Source organism: Rhincodon typus, chromosome 11 (assembly GCF_021869965.1).
Source record: "Rhincodon typus isolate 14 chromosome 11, sRhiTyp1.1, whole genome shotgun sequence".
Taxonomy (NCBI): domain Eukaryota; kingdom Metazoa; phylum Chordata; class Chondrichthyes; order Orectolobiformes; family Rhincodontidae; genus Rhincodon; species Rhincodon typus.
In genome coordinates, this window is record NC_063342.1 from 25,696,010 (window position 1) to 25,711,769 (window position 15,760).

General features: G+C 35.3%; 1 protein-coding gene across 1 annotated transcript in view; it reads right to left on the reverse strand.

The window, feature by feature from the left end:
• Positions 1-1,263: 1,263 nt before the first annotated feature.
• Positions 1,264-15,760, reverse strand: part of sft2d2b (SFT2 domain containing 2b) — a 17,697-nt gene continuing 3,200 nt past the window's right edge. The window contains exons 2-7 of the mRNA XM_020530275.2: positions 15,143-15,228; positions 13,377-13,458; positions 7,705-7,740; positions 7,547-7,605; positions 6,311-6,340; positions 1,264-4,300 (exon numbers count right to left, since the gene is read on the reverse strand). Of these exons, the coding sequence (XP_020385864.2) occupies positions 4,261-4,300; positions 6,311-6,340; positions 7,547-7,605; positions 7,705-7,740; positions 13,377-13,458; positions 15,143-15,228 (333 nt within the window). The 3' untranslated portion in view covers positions 1,264-4,260. The remainder of the gene's footprint in view (positions 4,301-6,310; positions 6,341-7,546; positions 7,606-7,704; positions 7,741-13,376; positions 13,459-15,142; positions 15,229-15,760) is intronic.

Consider the following 15,760-nt stretch of genomic DNA (forward strand, 5'->3'; position numbering starts at 1 on the left):
TATTGCCTCCCTAGCACTAGGGTCAATGATGTCACTGGGTGGCTATAGAATACCCTGGAGAGTTCTGAAGAAGTGTCACTGGAATCAAAACTCTTAAATTTGTTTTTCCTCTACAGATGCACAGGTCACTAATGAAGCAGTTGAAGATGGTAGGGCCGAGGACACTGAGAAACCCCTCCAGCAATGGCCTAGAGCTGAGATGATTGTGTTTGCAGGAGAGTTCTGCACATGTACTACCTTTTGCATGCAGAAGCCCTTCCTAATTTCATTCCTAAGTGATTTGGCTATAAATTTTACACTTTGACCTAAGTCACAAACTTCCCATTCAGCAGGAATAGCTTCCTTCAATCTACTTCATCTGTTTTCCTTAACATCTTGAAAACTTCAATCAAATTATCCTTTCACCATCTAAATTCCAAGGTTTGCAAACCTAGTTTCTATGTCAGGTTGTAATTTACCCTGGTAGACCAGGTATTATGTTGACAAATCTAGATCATACTTTCCCCAAAGCCAATATCATCCCCAAGATAATTTCTTTAGTGTCCAAAGTTGAAACATATAGAGCCATTCAGCATGGAAACAGACCCTTTTTCCAACCAGTCCATGCTGAACATAATCCTACACTAAACTAGTCTAACCTGTCTGCTCCTGTCCCATATCTCCCCAAACCTTTCCTATTCACATACTTATCGAAGTGTCTTTTAAACACTAACTGTGTCTGCAACCACCACTTCCTCAGGAAGTTCATTCCACACGCAGACCACCTTCTGTGTAAAATATTTGCCCCTCATGTCTGTCTTTTTAAAATCTCTCTCCATTCAACTTAAAAATATGCCGTTAGTTGTGAAATCCCCCATCCTAGTTGCTCTCTATTCTATTTTTCACAATGTATTCTAGTTCCTAGACAGCATTAAAGTAAAAAGACAGCATTAAAATAAACTAAAACATTAAGTTAGTCTTTCAGATTCTGTATTCGTTCATGATTTTTCAAAATGATATTTGTACCTGAATTCCTATGTTGCCAGTCTTTGAATTTTTATTAGTTAAGGACAAAAATTGGAAGTTAGTCAAGAATTTAATGTAAAAACATTACTGAAATGTGCAATGATCAAAGTTCCAATACCAATTTGGGCACCTTGAGTATCTGGAGAAACTTGAAACAACTTCTTATGCTAAAATTACAATAACTGCGATGATTGAAAGTGATTTTGATTCCATTTAGGGAAGTAACATTTATGTTAAATACAAGAGAATTGTTTTTGGCTTCATTTTAATGACAAGGTGCACTTATACAAAGTTAGACATAGCATTAGTGTACATAGATTTTACATCTTCACAAAATTTGCTAATCAATTTTACTTTATTTACTATACAGGATTCTATACACAAATGAAACTATTCTGCCACACCAATATCTAGAATAATGCAAACCGATTCCAAAACATGCAATACAATTGTAGAATTATACGTCTGTATGTCATTTACACAGATTACACCAGAACTTCCAACACATTAATGTTTAATTCTTGCACACAAAATTAAATTCCAGTTTGAAGCCAGTTGCCTGTACATGCAAATAGCATTGTGTACACAATATTCTCAGTTCAATGGATGCAGAGAGACAGCTTTTAAAAATCTGCATACAGTATCCTTCTTAATCCCTCTATCACAAATTGACATCAAAAATGAAAATAAACTTGTACACAATTTTTCTTGAAAATGTACCAGTTAAAAGATAACGGCACACTTTTAATGAGAACTAGAGTATCCAAAATAGATTCAATTTATTTTGTAATTTAGGGGAAAGGAGATTTGAAATATAAAAGTGCAAGGAGTGACAGTACAAATACTACATGGAATAACTGCAGCAAACAATTCACAAAGGCAACACTAGGTCAAGATAGAAATTTCCACCAAAAGCTCAAATTATATGAATACTAAACTATGAAATGCATACTTACAAATGCAAGAACATGCTCATCCCATGGCTTCATAAACAAGCAACTACACTGCTAAGATTTATTTACCATTTATTGTCACTAAATAAAAAGACAGGAGCCCCAAGTTATAGAGGAGGGTAAAAGTTAAATAAAGGTGGATACTTTTCCTCCTTCCAATTTTCCACATCCACTAGAAACATTTATGAAAGGCAGTGTGCCAATAGCTATGATAGCACTGCGAATAAAGAGTCTCTCAGGTTTGGTTACCACTATGGTTAGACCTCAAGTCTGTACTGAATTCAGCTGAAGCAGTAATAAGCACCCTAATGGGTTTCAATGTTCTTGAAGATTACATTTGAAAGATATATTTTCATTCTTTTTTAAAGTTGTGACTGAATTTTCCAATATAAAACATAATTAGTGTTCAAATGCTCTCAAAGTGATTAATAGACTGGTAAAGTTTCACAAGGCATATAGAAAAGAGTCAAAACTATTAAATCTTAAGGATAATTAGTTTAACAGTAGTTAAGACAATGTAATAAAGATTCAAGTTTGGCTCTAAACAAAGCAGCACATCATAATTCCAAAATGCAACATGTGCTTTAAGGCACTCATTGCTCAAATGTAGCATAGCAGATAGGGTCAGAAAACATGACAATCTCTGATTACATGCAAATGTAATAGAAAACTGGAAATATTTTAATATGCACACTACTAAATGTACAACAGATGACAGAGAAAGAGGGAAAAAGTGGGTAAAGAAAGCAAACAAAAAAAAACACAACTTTAAGCAATGTTTGCTATGTTAAAGATGATAGTGTAAGTAATTGTATATGTGGCAATCTGTTGATCTCAAAAACTGCTTCAGTCTAACTACTTCCATTAATACTAGAAGCTACAATTAAGTTAACTTAACTCTGGAATAATTAACCTAATCCCATCACATTTTACTAAAACCCAAAATGGAAAGTGTGTGTTAAATTCTTTGGGAATTTCTTTTCACATTCACTTCAAATAAGAGTCTAGAAAGTCAAAACTTCATAACCAGAGTGGAGAGTTTAAAAACTCAAAACTGCACAAAATTTTATACCATGTTACTGCAGATCACAAAATTATTACCATTTGATTGCAATAGCTAAGAACAGCTATTTATAAACATGAATTATTAAAAAAAAGTGATTTCTAGGCTGGGTGGTGGGAAAGTGTTACAGTTTCCAAAACTACAGGTTTTAGAAGTAATTAGGATTTACTTGGTAAAATAGTGTTGAAGACATCTGCATAAAATTTCACGGCAAAAAAATATATATTTATTAAGTTCTGGCCCTTTCACTTAAACATAATTAGCAGGCAGCCTGTAGTACAGTACAGCAAGAACTATAAACTATGAACCTTCAGAAATCCTGTACACAACCAGGTTCACTTCAGCTTTGTATTACAGACATACATTACATTGACACAAAAGGCACATCTTCACAAACATCTAAGGCATAAAAATACATTAAGAAATTTATTTAGCAGATTACGTGGTCTTCTAGGTATTAGTATATTGAAAATTGTTCAACTCAGACTGTAGCTGACCACTGGAAACATAACTGTTTGAATTCCCCAAAACGAAGGCACTTTTACTGATTTTTCTTTAAAACTTGGAATGTAAATCATTTCTCATGATCAGATTTTGTTTTGTTAGAAATGTTACCAGGCTCAAAAGTAACATCTAAAAGACATTTATTAATTTATAGTCACTTTTGTAAAAACCACAAATTTCAATTGCAAAAGTATTAGCACAACTACATGATTAAGGCAATGCACTTATATCAGCAGGTCACTCTTTAGCCAGAATTTAAGAAATAATGTTTAGCACAATTATCAATATCCAAATAAATTTCAAAGTTTTCAATTTCTCCCTTTGGATTTTCACGAATTAAATCGCCATACTCCTGGATGCATTTGTGAAAATAAAAGCTATAGCACAGGTTCTGAAAGACTATTACAAAATACTTGTGTGTTTGCTTTTAAAAATGACTCACCATTTTCTGAAAAGTTATGTAGTATTCAAAGTATGAATTTGTATTGTCCATATCCTTATCTAAAAAATGGAATGTCACTTTACAGGATAACAATCATCCTTTTAAAATTATGGAAAAGTGTACCAAGATTTGTAAACTATCCAATTGTGAGTATGAAGTTATGCTTCAGGAAAGAGAGAGAATTAATTGCAGCATACATTAAGACACTTAGAGGATTTTGTGTAAACAGGTACAAAAAGCATAACAGATGCTCCACCCTTAGCTCAACGTTCCTCCTTCATGAAACATAGTTTTCATGCCAAACATGTTGTAAAGCACTTTATCACAGCATCTCTGTAAAATAAATGATTCAAATGTCACTTCTTGTACTCCATCATTCAGAATCAAAATTTGGCTTTTTAAAACACTGATGGTGAACTGTTTCCCAAACAATATAAAACATGGTTTACAATAAGTAATAATTTAAAACTTGACAACATCACTTATGCCAGACCCAAAACCTATAAAAAATTGTTATTTTAACAAATGTAGCCTGGTCAAAATTTAAGAGATAATAAATTTCCATAAGAAATACTAACATATTTACCAAAATTATTTTATACAACCAACAGGATCTCCTTTAACAGTAGCTGCAGTCTGAACTGTTATAGCGGTGTGATGAGATAGTTAAAAGGCTATGCATAGCAGGAAAAATGCATGCAAAATTATCCTGGAAGTGTTCACAGCAGGTGATAAGACAGTGAGCCCACTGCTAAGGGGAAAGAATATGACCAGAAGGCAGCAGCAACTGAAGATACCACAGGTATGTAACTTTGATGTAAAAAGTAATAACATCTGGGATGCTATCAGGGCTTCACATAAAGTGGACCACAGTGGATTATTTTTATAGAACTGTTAATTCTTGAAATTACTTTGTACAAGAAAAGGTGGCAACCAAATTGCTCCTTGAAAGATACTATAAACTGCAATTAAGTGAAAGACCAGTTAACCTGTGTTGGTTGAGGAATTAAGATCGAACAGAGAATAAGGATACATAGTTATTCTGCACAAGGCATCGTGGAGTCTTTAACAATCACCCGAGTGAACATCAAGCCTCAACTTAAACACAGCACTTTTAACAAAGCAGCACTCTTTCAATACTTGTTTCAGAGATAGTAGGAATTGCAGATGCTGGAGAATCTGTGATAACAAGGTGTAGGAGCTGGATGAACACAGCAGGCCAAGCAGCAGAGGAGCAGGAAAGCTGACGTTTCGGACCTAGACCCTTCTTCAGAAGGGTCCAGGAAGTGTTCACAGCAAGTGATAACACAGTGAGCCTACTGCTAAGGAGAAAGAATATGACCAGGAGGCAGCAGCAACTGAAGATACCACAGGTATGTAACAGAAGGAGGGTCTAGGCCCGAAACGTCAGCTTTCCTGCTCCTCTGATGCTGCTTGGCCTGCTGTGTTCATCCAGCTCTACACCTTGTTATCTCTTTCAATACTTCACTGAAATTCCAATTTATAATTCAGAACTTACAGCCTTCTGATTCAGAGAAACAATAACTGTACCAACACAGATAATATGACAAAGACTATTTTATATGCAAAATTAATGACACAAGTTGCCTACATGAATTATTCTTACAATCCTATGCGAATGCAAAAGTATACAAGTGCTGTACCCTGAATTAAGGGGAGTTTAGATTGCTTCTTCAGAGTTCTAGCGTATTTTCTCAAATGAAATGGTGTGTACATTCAGGAATTAGTTTTTTTTATTGCAACTTAGCAGGATGAAGCTTTTCATCATATTTTCAAACAATGTTAAATTGATGACAAAGCAAAATAGATGTTGGAAATCTAAAATAATAACTGGAAATAGGCAGATGAGAAGCATCCATACGGAGAGCAGAGTTAACGTGTTAGTTCAGAGACCTTCCATCAGAAGCAATTCTGAACGACTTACAGTTCATACCAATTAAATAAGTGTACACTTTAATTTAGAGTTACCGAGCAGTACCTCAATAGCCATACAGCAATCAAAGTATGAATTTTCAGACCTGACTCCAGTGAAAAGTCACCACCAGAATCACTAAGTCAGATTGATAACACTTATTTAGATGTTTTTGTGACATGGAGATAAAACAGACAGCCCATACATCAGAATTGGAAAGGAATCAGGCTATGACAGTTATAAAAATTCAAATCCTAAGGAATTTATTATGATCTTTCAGCTCTGTTAAAGAGTGCATTTAAACATGACTATGTCTTATTTAAAATTGATTTTGCATTTGTGTCCTTCTTGAATTTTGTTTCTTTTCCAGAAACAAAGTAATTCTAGTTAATCTATATTGTACAACTCACCTTGCAAATGGAATGTATGAAATACTATACCTGTAACAAAAAGGAAGACAAAAATCACTAGAGTTACTGTACTGATACTACACTGAACCATTTATTCATGGTAACTTCTTTGAAACAATTCTACTTCATCAAAAGGACAGGTCCAGCCACAGGCTTCTGTAGAAAAACTAACAAATGTAACAAGCAATTTAACATAAGAACGCAAGTTAATAAACAGGCTGAGTTGACTCACAGTTCAAGCTTTCGTCTTCAATAAAGGAACAGAAGGACTTTTTTTAGGTTTTGAGCTAATGCTAAAGCAAATATTGTGTAATTCTATGAGGTTATATCAATTTATTTGTACAGAAAATGACAAACAGAAAGAGAAAAAAATTCTCATTGCTTTTTTATAAGAATCTATTTAATAGAATATAATGTAATGAAACCAATAATAAAAACAAATTTCTCATTTAGACTAATTTTGAATCTGGCCTTTTGCTGATTATAAGGCTATTATCAGGAACCTTTTTTCAGTGGGTAAAGACACACAGCACTGAAGTATCCATTACCACTGCCTACACGGCTGTAAGTTTATTATTAAAAATGCATGCAATTTTAAATTTGCGAACAGTTGATGCTTATAGATAGTCTACAATTCAATGCTTTGTTAAAAATTAATCTTCTGACAGAATCCTGGAACTCAAAGCTGTTGCTTTCACTCAAACAGGAAAATCAGGTCACCTGAGGTTTGCCCTAGAGGTTGCTGAGCTAGTTTACTCACAATGCGCCTTTTGAAAGGTTTCCATTTTTACATCAGCTCTCCCAGCAGTTTTGAGATAACTTTTGAAATTTACAAATTTAACATACTTAACATACTTGCCAAAACTACTGAGTAAGTAATGAAACCAGGAGAAAATGTCACCTTAACTAATTTCTCACTTAAACTGATTTTGGACTCAGCCCTTTGCTGGTGATAAGGTGATTAGGGAACATGTTTTTAGTGAATGAAAGGGCAGAGCACTGAAGTATCCATTACCTACACTGCTGTTAGATATTTTTTTCTTGGTAATGTAATGCATGTCATTTTGACTCAGTTTTCTTCACATTTTGCAATGAGGAGAAAAATTCATGCAGCCATTTCATTTACAGTCAATAAACATGTAAAGCATCAAATAAGTATATTAATTATGCCATGCATGTAAATGGACAAAAAAAGCCTCACCTTGTTTTAAATTGAGCACATACATGTTTACTTACCAGGCCATAGCAAAGAACTGCAAGACGCAAAATATTAAAGCAAGTGCTGCTTTCTTCCACTACAATTGAAAGTGAAGATAGATTAGACAATTTCATAAAATGAGCCTAATTTACAAAAAATCTTTTTATACTATGTGTTTATGATAAAGAAAACATACCCAAAAAGCAGAACATAATGTACACACCAGGCAAACCTGCAAGAAAAGATGTCACACTGAGATAACTCTCAACATAGCCACAACCTTCAGCATTCCTACACGTATCTGCTGATTGCGTCAAAGTAAAACTACTCTATTGACAAATTCATTATTAATCACTTTTCAAATCTGTTTGTGGTTTATAGAATAAAAGGCAGGTTGAATAATATTTTCTCCCAACAATAATCTTTTCAGAACCTTGGCAACTTCAATCCTTGGTAAATGCCCAAGCTTAATATTCAGAACCACACTTGTTGCACCTTCATTCCGGGTCCCTTATAATTCATTCAGAAGAGGTTATGAAAATACAAATGACAGGAAATTTAGTTGCAACGTGATATTCTGTTACTTTTTGAGCCATAAACTAACCCAGGAATAGACAGAAATTTGAGAATAGAGCAAAAATACTACACAATTTCCAGCAGTGTTCTTCTGGAGATAGTACACAGGATAAAATTTACCAGCTTGAAGACAATTTTCAATCAGATTCATGAGGGAAAGTGCCATAGGAAAAGATCATCAATGGAAATCTTACTGAAATAGCACCATTTTGTAATGCTATTAGTACTCAACATAGTGCTACATGGACATCCCAAACTTACAACAGTACAGAGCCACGCAATGTATTATCATACATCTCCAAAAATGCATTGCTACAAAGAGACCATACAAGTCCAGAATGGATCAACAGCCTAGATTTTCCTATTAGCTGTACTTGAACCGTGCTTGTCTCAACCTCACTGAGAAGTACTTATTTACAAGTTTGCACTTTTTTTAGTTAATGTAGTTCAGGTCACAATTCATTGAAATCTAACAAGTACATATGGTAATCAGGTGAAAGCCCCCATTGGAGACCTTATGGGTGGAACTGAGGAACTACAGAGGAACTAAAACTGCAACAGCTATCATATATAGACAGCCTAGCAGCCACTCAGAAGTACTAGATTATATAAAAGCTGAACTTACACAACTATGTAGCAAAAGCAGAGTAGTGTTAATGGAGGAATTTTAATCTTAACATACGCTGGGTGAGATAGACAAGCACCTGCCAGAAAGATTGTGAATTTCTAGAGTGTGCCTAGGATAGTTTCCTATGACAATGTATCTTGGATTTGACAAAGAAACAAGCAATCCTGGATCTAGTGATGAGCAATCAGCCTGGTTTAATTAGTGACCAAACTGTTTGTGAGCATTTGTCAAATAGTGATCACAACGTGATTGAGTTCTATGTTGCAGTTATAAGAATTAAGCAAAGACTGGATACTAGAATTTTGGATTTAAGACGTTTGTGGGATAAGGCAGAGACTGTCCACAATAAACTAGGAAGCTCTGCCCATAGATCAGCTCACTGCAGAAAAGAAGGATAGCTTTCTGGAAGTCCCAAAAAAAGTTAACAGAGGATCAGGGACAGCGTCTAAATAAAATTAGCTTAAATAAATCAGTAATGGGGGAATTAAAGAAACTGAAGAGTGACAAAGGACCTGGTGGTTTCCATGTACAGTTGTTAAAGGAGTTAGGAGACCACACTGCTGATGCCCTACTCAATCATTCACAGTCCCCGGGATCCCGGAATTGTACCTCTGGATCGAAAATTTGTTCACGTCACTCTGCCCTTTAAAGGAGGGTAACAGAGGGAAACCAGGGAATTTCAGATCAGTTTGCCTAATGTCTGTGATGGAGAAATTGTTGGAGACCACAAACAGGATCACCTCGAAAAATTTTAGTCAATCATGGAGAGTTAGCACAGATTCATGAAAGTTAGGTCATGCCCGACAAACCTCAGTATTTTTTTTTGGAAAGAGGTCAGAATGGTGATGGACAGTGGTAAGTTGATGGATGTTGTTTGTATGGACTTCCAGCAGGCTTTTAATAAAGTGTGACACAAGGGACTGCTAGCTAAGGTGGAAGCCCATGGAATTAAGGGCAAGTTATTGACATGAATAGGTAATTGTTTGAGTGGCAGGAAATGGAGAGTTCGAATAATGGGTAAGTACTCAAATTGGCAGGATATGACTAATGGTGTCACATAAAGATCCATGTTGCAGCCTCAATTATTCACATTATTAATGAATGGCTTGGATAACGACATAAAAAGTCAAATGTCCAAATTTGCTGACAACACTAAATTAACAGCATTGTAGGCAGTGTTGATGACAACAATATTACAACAGCATTTTGGTAAATGAGGTGAATGAGCACAACTTGTGGCGGATGGATTTTAATACATGCAAGTGAGATTATTCATTTCAGATTCAAAAAGGATAGATCAGGGCTTTTTTTTTTTAAAGAAGGCACAAAGTTAAATTCAGTGGATGTCCCTCAAGATTTGGAGGTTCAGGCACAAAGCTCTTTAAAATGCCATGAACAGGTGCAGAAAATAGTCAAGACGGCTAAGGAAATGCTGGCCTTTATAACTAAAAAGGGTTGGAGTATAGGACGCAGATGTTATTTTGCAGTTAGACAAAATCATTGTTAGATCTTGTTTAGGGTATGAGAGCAGATCAGATACCACACCTTAGGAAAAATGCTTTGAGGCTGGAGGGTGTTCAACAGTCTTACAAGGATGATACCTGGACTTCAGGGGTTAAGTTATGAGGAGAGATTAGACAAATCAGTCATGTTTTTACTAGAATTTAGAAGGTTAAGGGGTGATCTAATCAAGGTCTTCAGGACATTAACAGGATAAGACAGGGCACTGGAGTAGGCTTTTGACACGCTGGCGTTCATCAGTCAGGGCATTAAGTTGGGAAGTTACGTTGCAGTTATACAGGATATTGGTGAGGCCACACTTGGAACACTGTGTTCAGTTTTGGTCACCTTGCCATAGGAAGGATGTTATTAAACCAGAAAGCCTGCAGAAGAAATTTACAAACGCATTACGAGGATTCAAGTGACTGAGTTACAAGGAGAGGTTGGACAAGCTAGGACCTTTTTTTTTTTCTTTACAGCATAGGAGACTGAGAGGGGATCTTATAGAAGTGTAGAAGATCATGAGAGACATGAATGCACTCTCAGTCTTTTCCCCCCCCCCCACAGTTGGGGAATCGAGGACAAGAGGGCATCAGTTTAAGCTAAGAGGGGAAAGAGTTCATGGGAACCTCAGGGACAACTATTTTTATTAAACTCAGAGGGTGGTATGTATGTGGAACAAGCCACCAACAGAAGTGGTTGAGGTAGGTACATTAACAACATTTAAAAGGCATTTGGACAAACACAAGGTTTATAAGGCTATGGGCCATGTGCAGGGAAACGGGGTTTAGCGTGGATGAACATATCGGTTGGCACGGACCAGTTTGGGCCAAAAGGCCTATCTCCATGCCCCTATAAACTATTTTCATGGTTGAAGATTCTAGAACTGGAGCCATGGTCTAAGAATTATGACCAGTCCATTCAGGAGTTAGAAAGCACTTACACATGCAAAAGAACATTCCTCAAACTGAAGTTGATACTAATTCAGTTGTTAAATTTAAGTCTGAATTAGACAATTTTCTTATATGGGATATGGGCACAAGCAGGCAAATTGAGTTAGGCCACAGATCAGCCATGATCTTATCAAATAGCCTACTCCTGTTCCCATGTTCACAACTATAAAATGGTTCATCATTAATCAGTATTGGAATACAATTGCATTGTAGTCTATAATGTAATGGAACAATCATTCTCCCCTTCTCTGAAAATGAAGTGGTCTTGAAGATAACTAGTTCTATTTGACCAAAATAGTTTGATCTTTATTGAATTAATTGAATAAAGTGATTTTAGTCTCAATTCCTTTGCATGCTATGCATTAGTAAACAAATGAATAGTATGTAAATTTTTAAAATCATTTCAGCTTCAATTCAGCTATTGAGTGTTAATTTTAAAAAAAGACATTTAGATTGAAGTGTGGTAGGTTACACAAGCGTAACTACATCCTCTCTACCTTCTAAAATAGCTAATTGCAAAATAGCTACTTTTCAAACATTTTCGATACCATTTCCTATCAAATTATCACAGAAAATGAAGTTGCACAATCCAATTAAAATGGAAACACAGTTTTTAGAAATCGTCATTTGGTCAATGTGGATTACACTGGTAATGAGTCCCTGTATGCTTTAAAAGTAATAAATCTAACTGTAATAAATATTTTTAAAGCAGTTTCTGGAGTTCTAGATCAATTATAAATAATGTAGTGCTGTAAAAGAAAACAAAATCATGAAAATAAATACCCAGATGAAAAAGGATAGGCCATGATCAGGTCAGATGTAGAATTGGAATATGTTGGCATAATTGCTATTGCCAAAAATTGAATCATTGTGTGGAATAACAACTCCATAACATATTGTGAATTTGACAATGTTGTATTATGTACAACCCCAAGCTTGATGCATGTAAATGAGAACCTCTTGATCAGTATCATTTTATTTCAGGTCGAAATGACCTCTCTTCAGAACAAATGAAAGATCATCTGCACCTGAAACATGAATTGTGTTTCTTTCCACAGATGTTGCATGACCTGCTGAGTATTTTAAGCAGTTTTGCTTTTATTTGAGATTTCTAGCATCTGTTGCAATTGGCTTTTGTAACCAAAAAATGTACAAGCTCAAGCTGTTCAGGGGTATTGGTAGAAATAAACTTTGCCCACTTATACTTCTTCATAAGAAATTTGTATTTATACAGCATCTTTCAACATAATAAAAATTTCCCAAGGCACTTCACAGAAGTATTCTAAAGTATGAAATATATAAATAGGAATATATAAGATATAACAGGCCACATAAAAGAGATAACAGATCAGACAATCAGATGTTTGGGTAAAGAAGTAGGTTTTTAGAAGAAGTGTCTTAAAAGAGGAAATGAGTTGCCAAGAGGGAAAGAAGTTTTGAGAAGGAAATTAAAAGAGCTTGGAGACAGCAATGGAGCAATTAAAAGATAGAATTAGAGAAGCACAGATATCAAGGAGGTTTGTTGAGCTCGAAAAGATTACAGAGTGGGTCGACAGAACTGAGTTAATGTATGCAGTGATTTAAAATCAAGGATGAGAATTTTGAAATCATCATTGACTAACTGAGATCCAGTGTTAAGGCAGCAAGCACAGGGGCAATTAGTGAATAACATGTACAAATTAGGACAAGGGCATGAGAGTATTAATCAATTTAAAATTTATGCAGGATTGAAAATGGGAGACCAACTGCTAGAATATTCCACAAAGAAGTAAAAAGGATTGGAACATAAGTACAGATGGATGATGTTAAGGAGGTGGAAAAAAAGTGTGTGTGGTTTCGGTGATGGTGAGGATATGCGACTTAAAGCTCATTTCTCAGTCAAATGCAGCAGCAAATTTGTAAACAGCAGAGCAAAGCCAGAACCAAAGGAGGATGGTGTCTGCATATATATGGAAATTCATTTGTCACTCCTCTTAGTGTGAAGAGGAGCAATCTTCACGTCTAATTAAGAGTCTTGTTTAATTTTCTGTTTCTAGCTCCCTTTTTAGCCAAGACAAATAAGATTACAAATGAGAAGTCATGTTTGGAGTAAATCAAAACTAAATTAAGTACTAGATAATTACCCATAAAGGACATTCTGCTTTTGAATACAGAACAGAATTAACAATAGCTCCAGCAGAGAGATAATGAAAATAGTATTTTAAAACTTACAAGCATCACAATGGTAGCAGCCAGTCGAGTAGGCTCGAACATTTTTTTAATTTGTTTCACAGGTCCCATTAGAAACAATGTACTATGGTGAAAAACAAGACAGTACCATGTGTCACAAAATTGCAAGTTACATTATTCCTGATAGAAACATGATAATTGGTGTGGGACAAAGCTCTGCAGAGCAGGTTCATACACAGGTGATAGATTGTTCTTTCCTTCTGCAATAATTGAATTTGGAATAAATCCCAACAAAACAGAGTAGAGATTTATTTTTTGAAAACCTGCCCTGTTACCCATCAGAAATTTCAAAGATCATTTCAAATGTTTTCAATTTTAACATGCTAATTTGGTTTCCAAAACATTTTGTAAATCCAACATTTGAAACTTAACACAATATATTCAAATTGCAGTCTGATAAAATCATTAGTTTCTAGATATTGCCAACACTTGTTTTTGAGAAATTAACATTCTCTAACATTTTAAATCAGTATCACAATACAGAAATACGTACAAACATCAAGGCAGATCTACTTTGTGCAAGGAACTATTCAAATACTTGTTGAATACAAACCATCGTCATGCCAAGTTTATTAATAACTTTTCTTATGTTAAGGACAATCCCCTGGATCAAGTTAATAAGGGAACAAGTAGTTGAGTCAGGCAACTTAAAAAGGTCCCAAGTTTAACCCTTGTTGCTTAGTTTGCTGATCTCCGAGCAGCAAGGTACTACATGTCAATACTCCTGAATTAGTAATACAATTATTTCAATACAATGAAGTAGCCAGTTGCTAACCAGCTGGAATTCCTGCTCCTAACACCTAAGCAACCCTATCATACAAGGGGTGCATGCAAAATGGAAGAGGTCACTATCAAGTTCAGCCATGATGCTCTTTACAATTAAGGGCTTGCCAATGCATATGTTTATTAACTAAGGAAACCTAGACGACATACCACTGAAATTTCATACAAATAGTAGGAAGCCTTATAAGAAGTCTGGCAGTCGAGAGGCATCTTCCTAAAATCTTTAACTATTTTACGGATCAACACTTCAAGTTGCAAGTTTCAAAATTCCTGTTGGTCCTCTAATGCTGCTCATGGAACAATACAAATCCAGTTCAAATAACAGGACCATGAATTTCTTGGTAGAACCTGTTGTAACAGAGCCACCTTTAACGTAGCCCAAAGCAAGAGGATATAGAAACCAGTCTGCACAAATGCAAATCAAGTGAATTCAAACTGTCACACCTCAATTTCAAATGCTTCCCTCAGAAGTTCCACAGCATAACTAGTTTAGGGACTGAGAAAATAATGGGGGGCTGAATAGTTCCAAGTAGCTACAGTTAAAGCACAAAACTGGGACACTGTAGAAAGGAGCTTGTAAAACTCCACTGTACATTGAGGAAAATAAAAGCACTGACATCTCATTAAATGCCCAATGTACAGCAAATAAATGTAATCAAAAGTAAAGACAAAAAAATTTCTCCCTAATACTCTGATATATATGCAATATTGAAACCTGCTCAATGTAAAATATCACAACGTTGAGGATGGATTTAATTTGTAATGTTTAAAAGTTGAAATTAATACATTTAAAATAAGCAAAGATACAAGCTCAAAGTAAACATGGATTTCTACAGGTAAAGTTTGGAACCACATGCCTCAAATAGTTCTTCTACAAATCTGACAAATGATTAAAAAGTATCAGTTTCTCTGATTCTACTGCAGTTAAATACAGTCTTGTTATTTACAATTTAATAGTTACTTACCTACCAATGGATGCTATGTTTCCAATGCTATAAAAGACAGCGAAAAGTATTAAGCCGCGTTTTGGAATCCAGAGAAAACAGACACCCTGAGAAAGAATTGCAGCAAAGAAAACATTCATGAACTGTCACAAACTCACCAGAATTTTGTATGTAAAAATTCAGAAAATAATGACAAGATAATATTTGTGCTTTTTTTTCTAAACAGAAGGTGGATTAGTATTGGTGGAGGGGTGATGAGTAAGTTTCAATTAGTTTTCACAACAGAGCTAAGAATTTAAACGATTGTATTATTTTACTAATATAAAAAACCCTTATTTACAGCAAGAGCACCTTCACAGTATGAGTTGCAATACTCCAAAACAACGTCCTGGTATACCTTTGCAGTTGTAATCAGGGAAAAGTAAATTAATAAAAACAGAATTTTAGAGAAATGCAGCAGATCTGGCAGCATCTAAGACAGAAACACAGTTAATGCTTCTCGAAGGTTTTGGAGTAGATTTGTAGCTCGGGTTGTGGATGTTGCAATTGGTTGGCTCGCCGAGCTGGTTTGTTGTTGTTCCGCAGATGTTTCATTACCCGGCTGGGTAACATCATCAGTGCAGCCCCCAATGAAGCCTT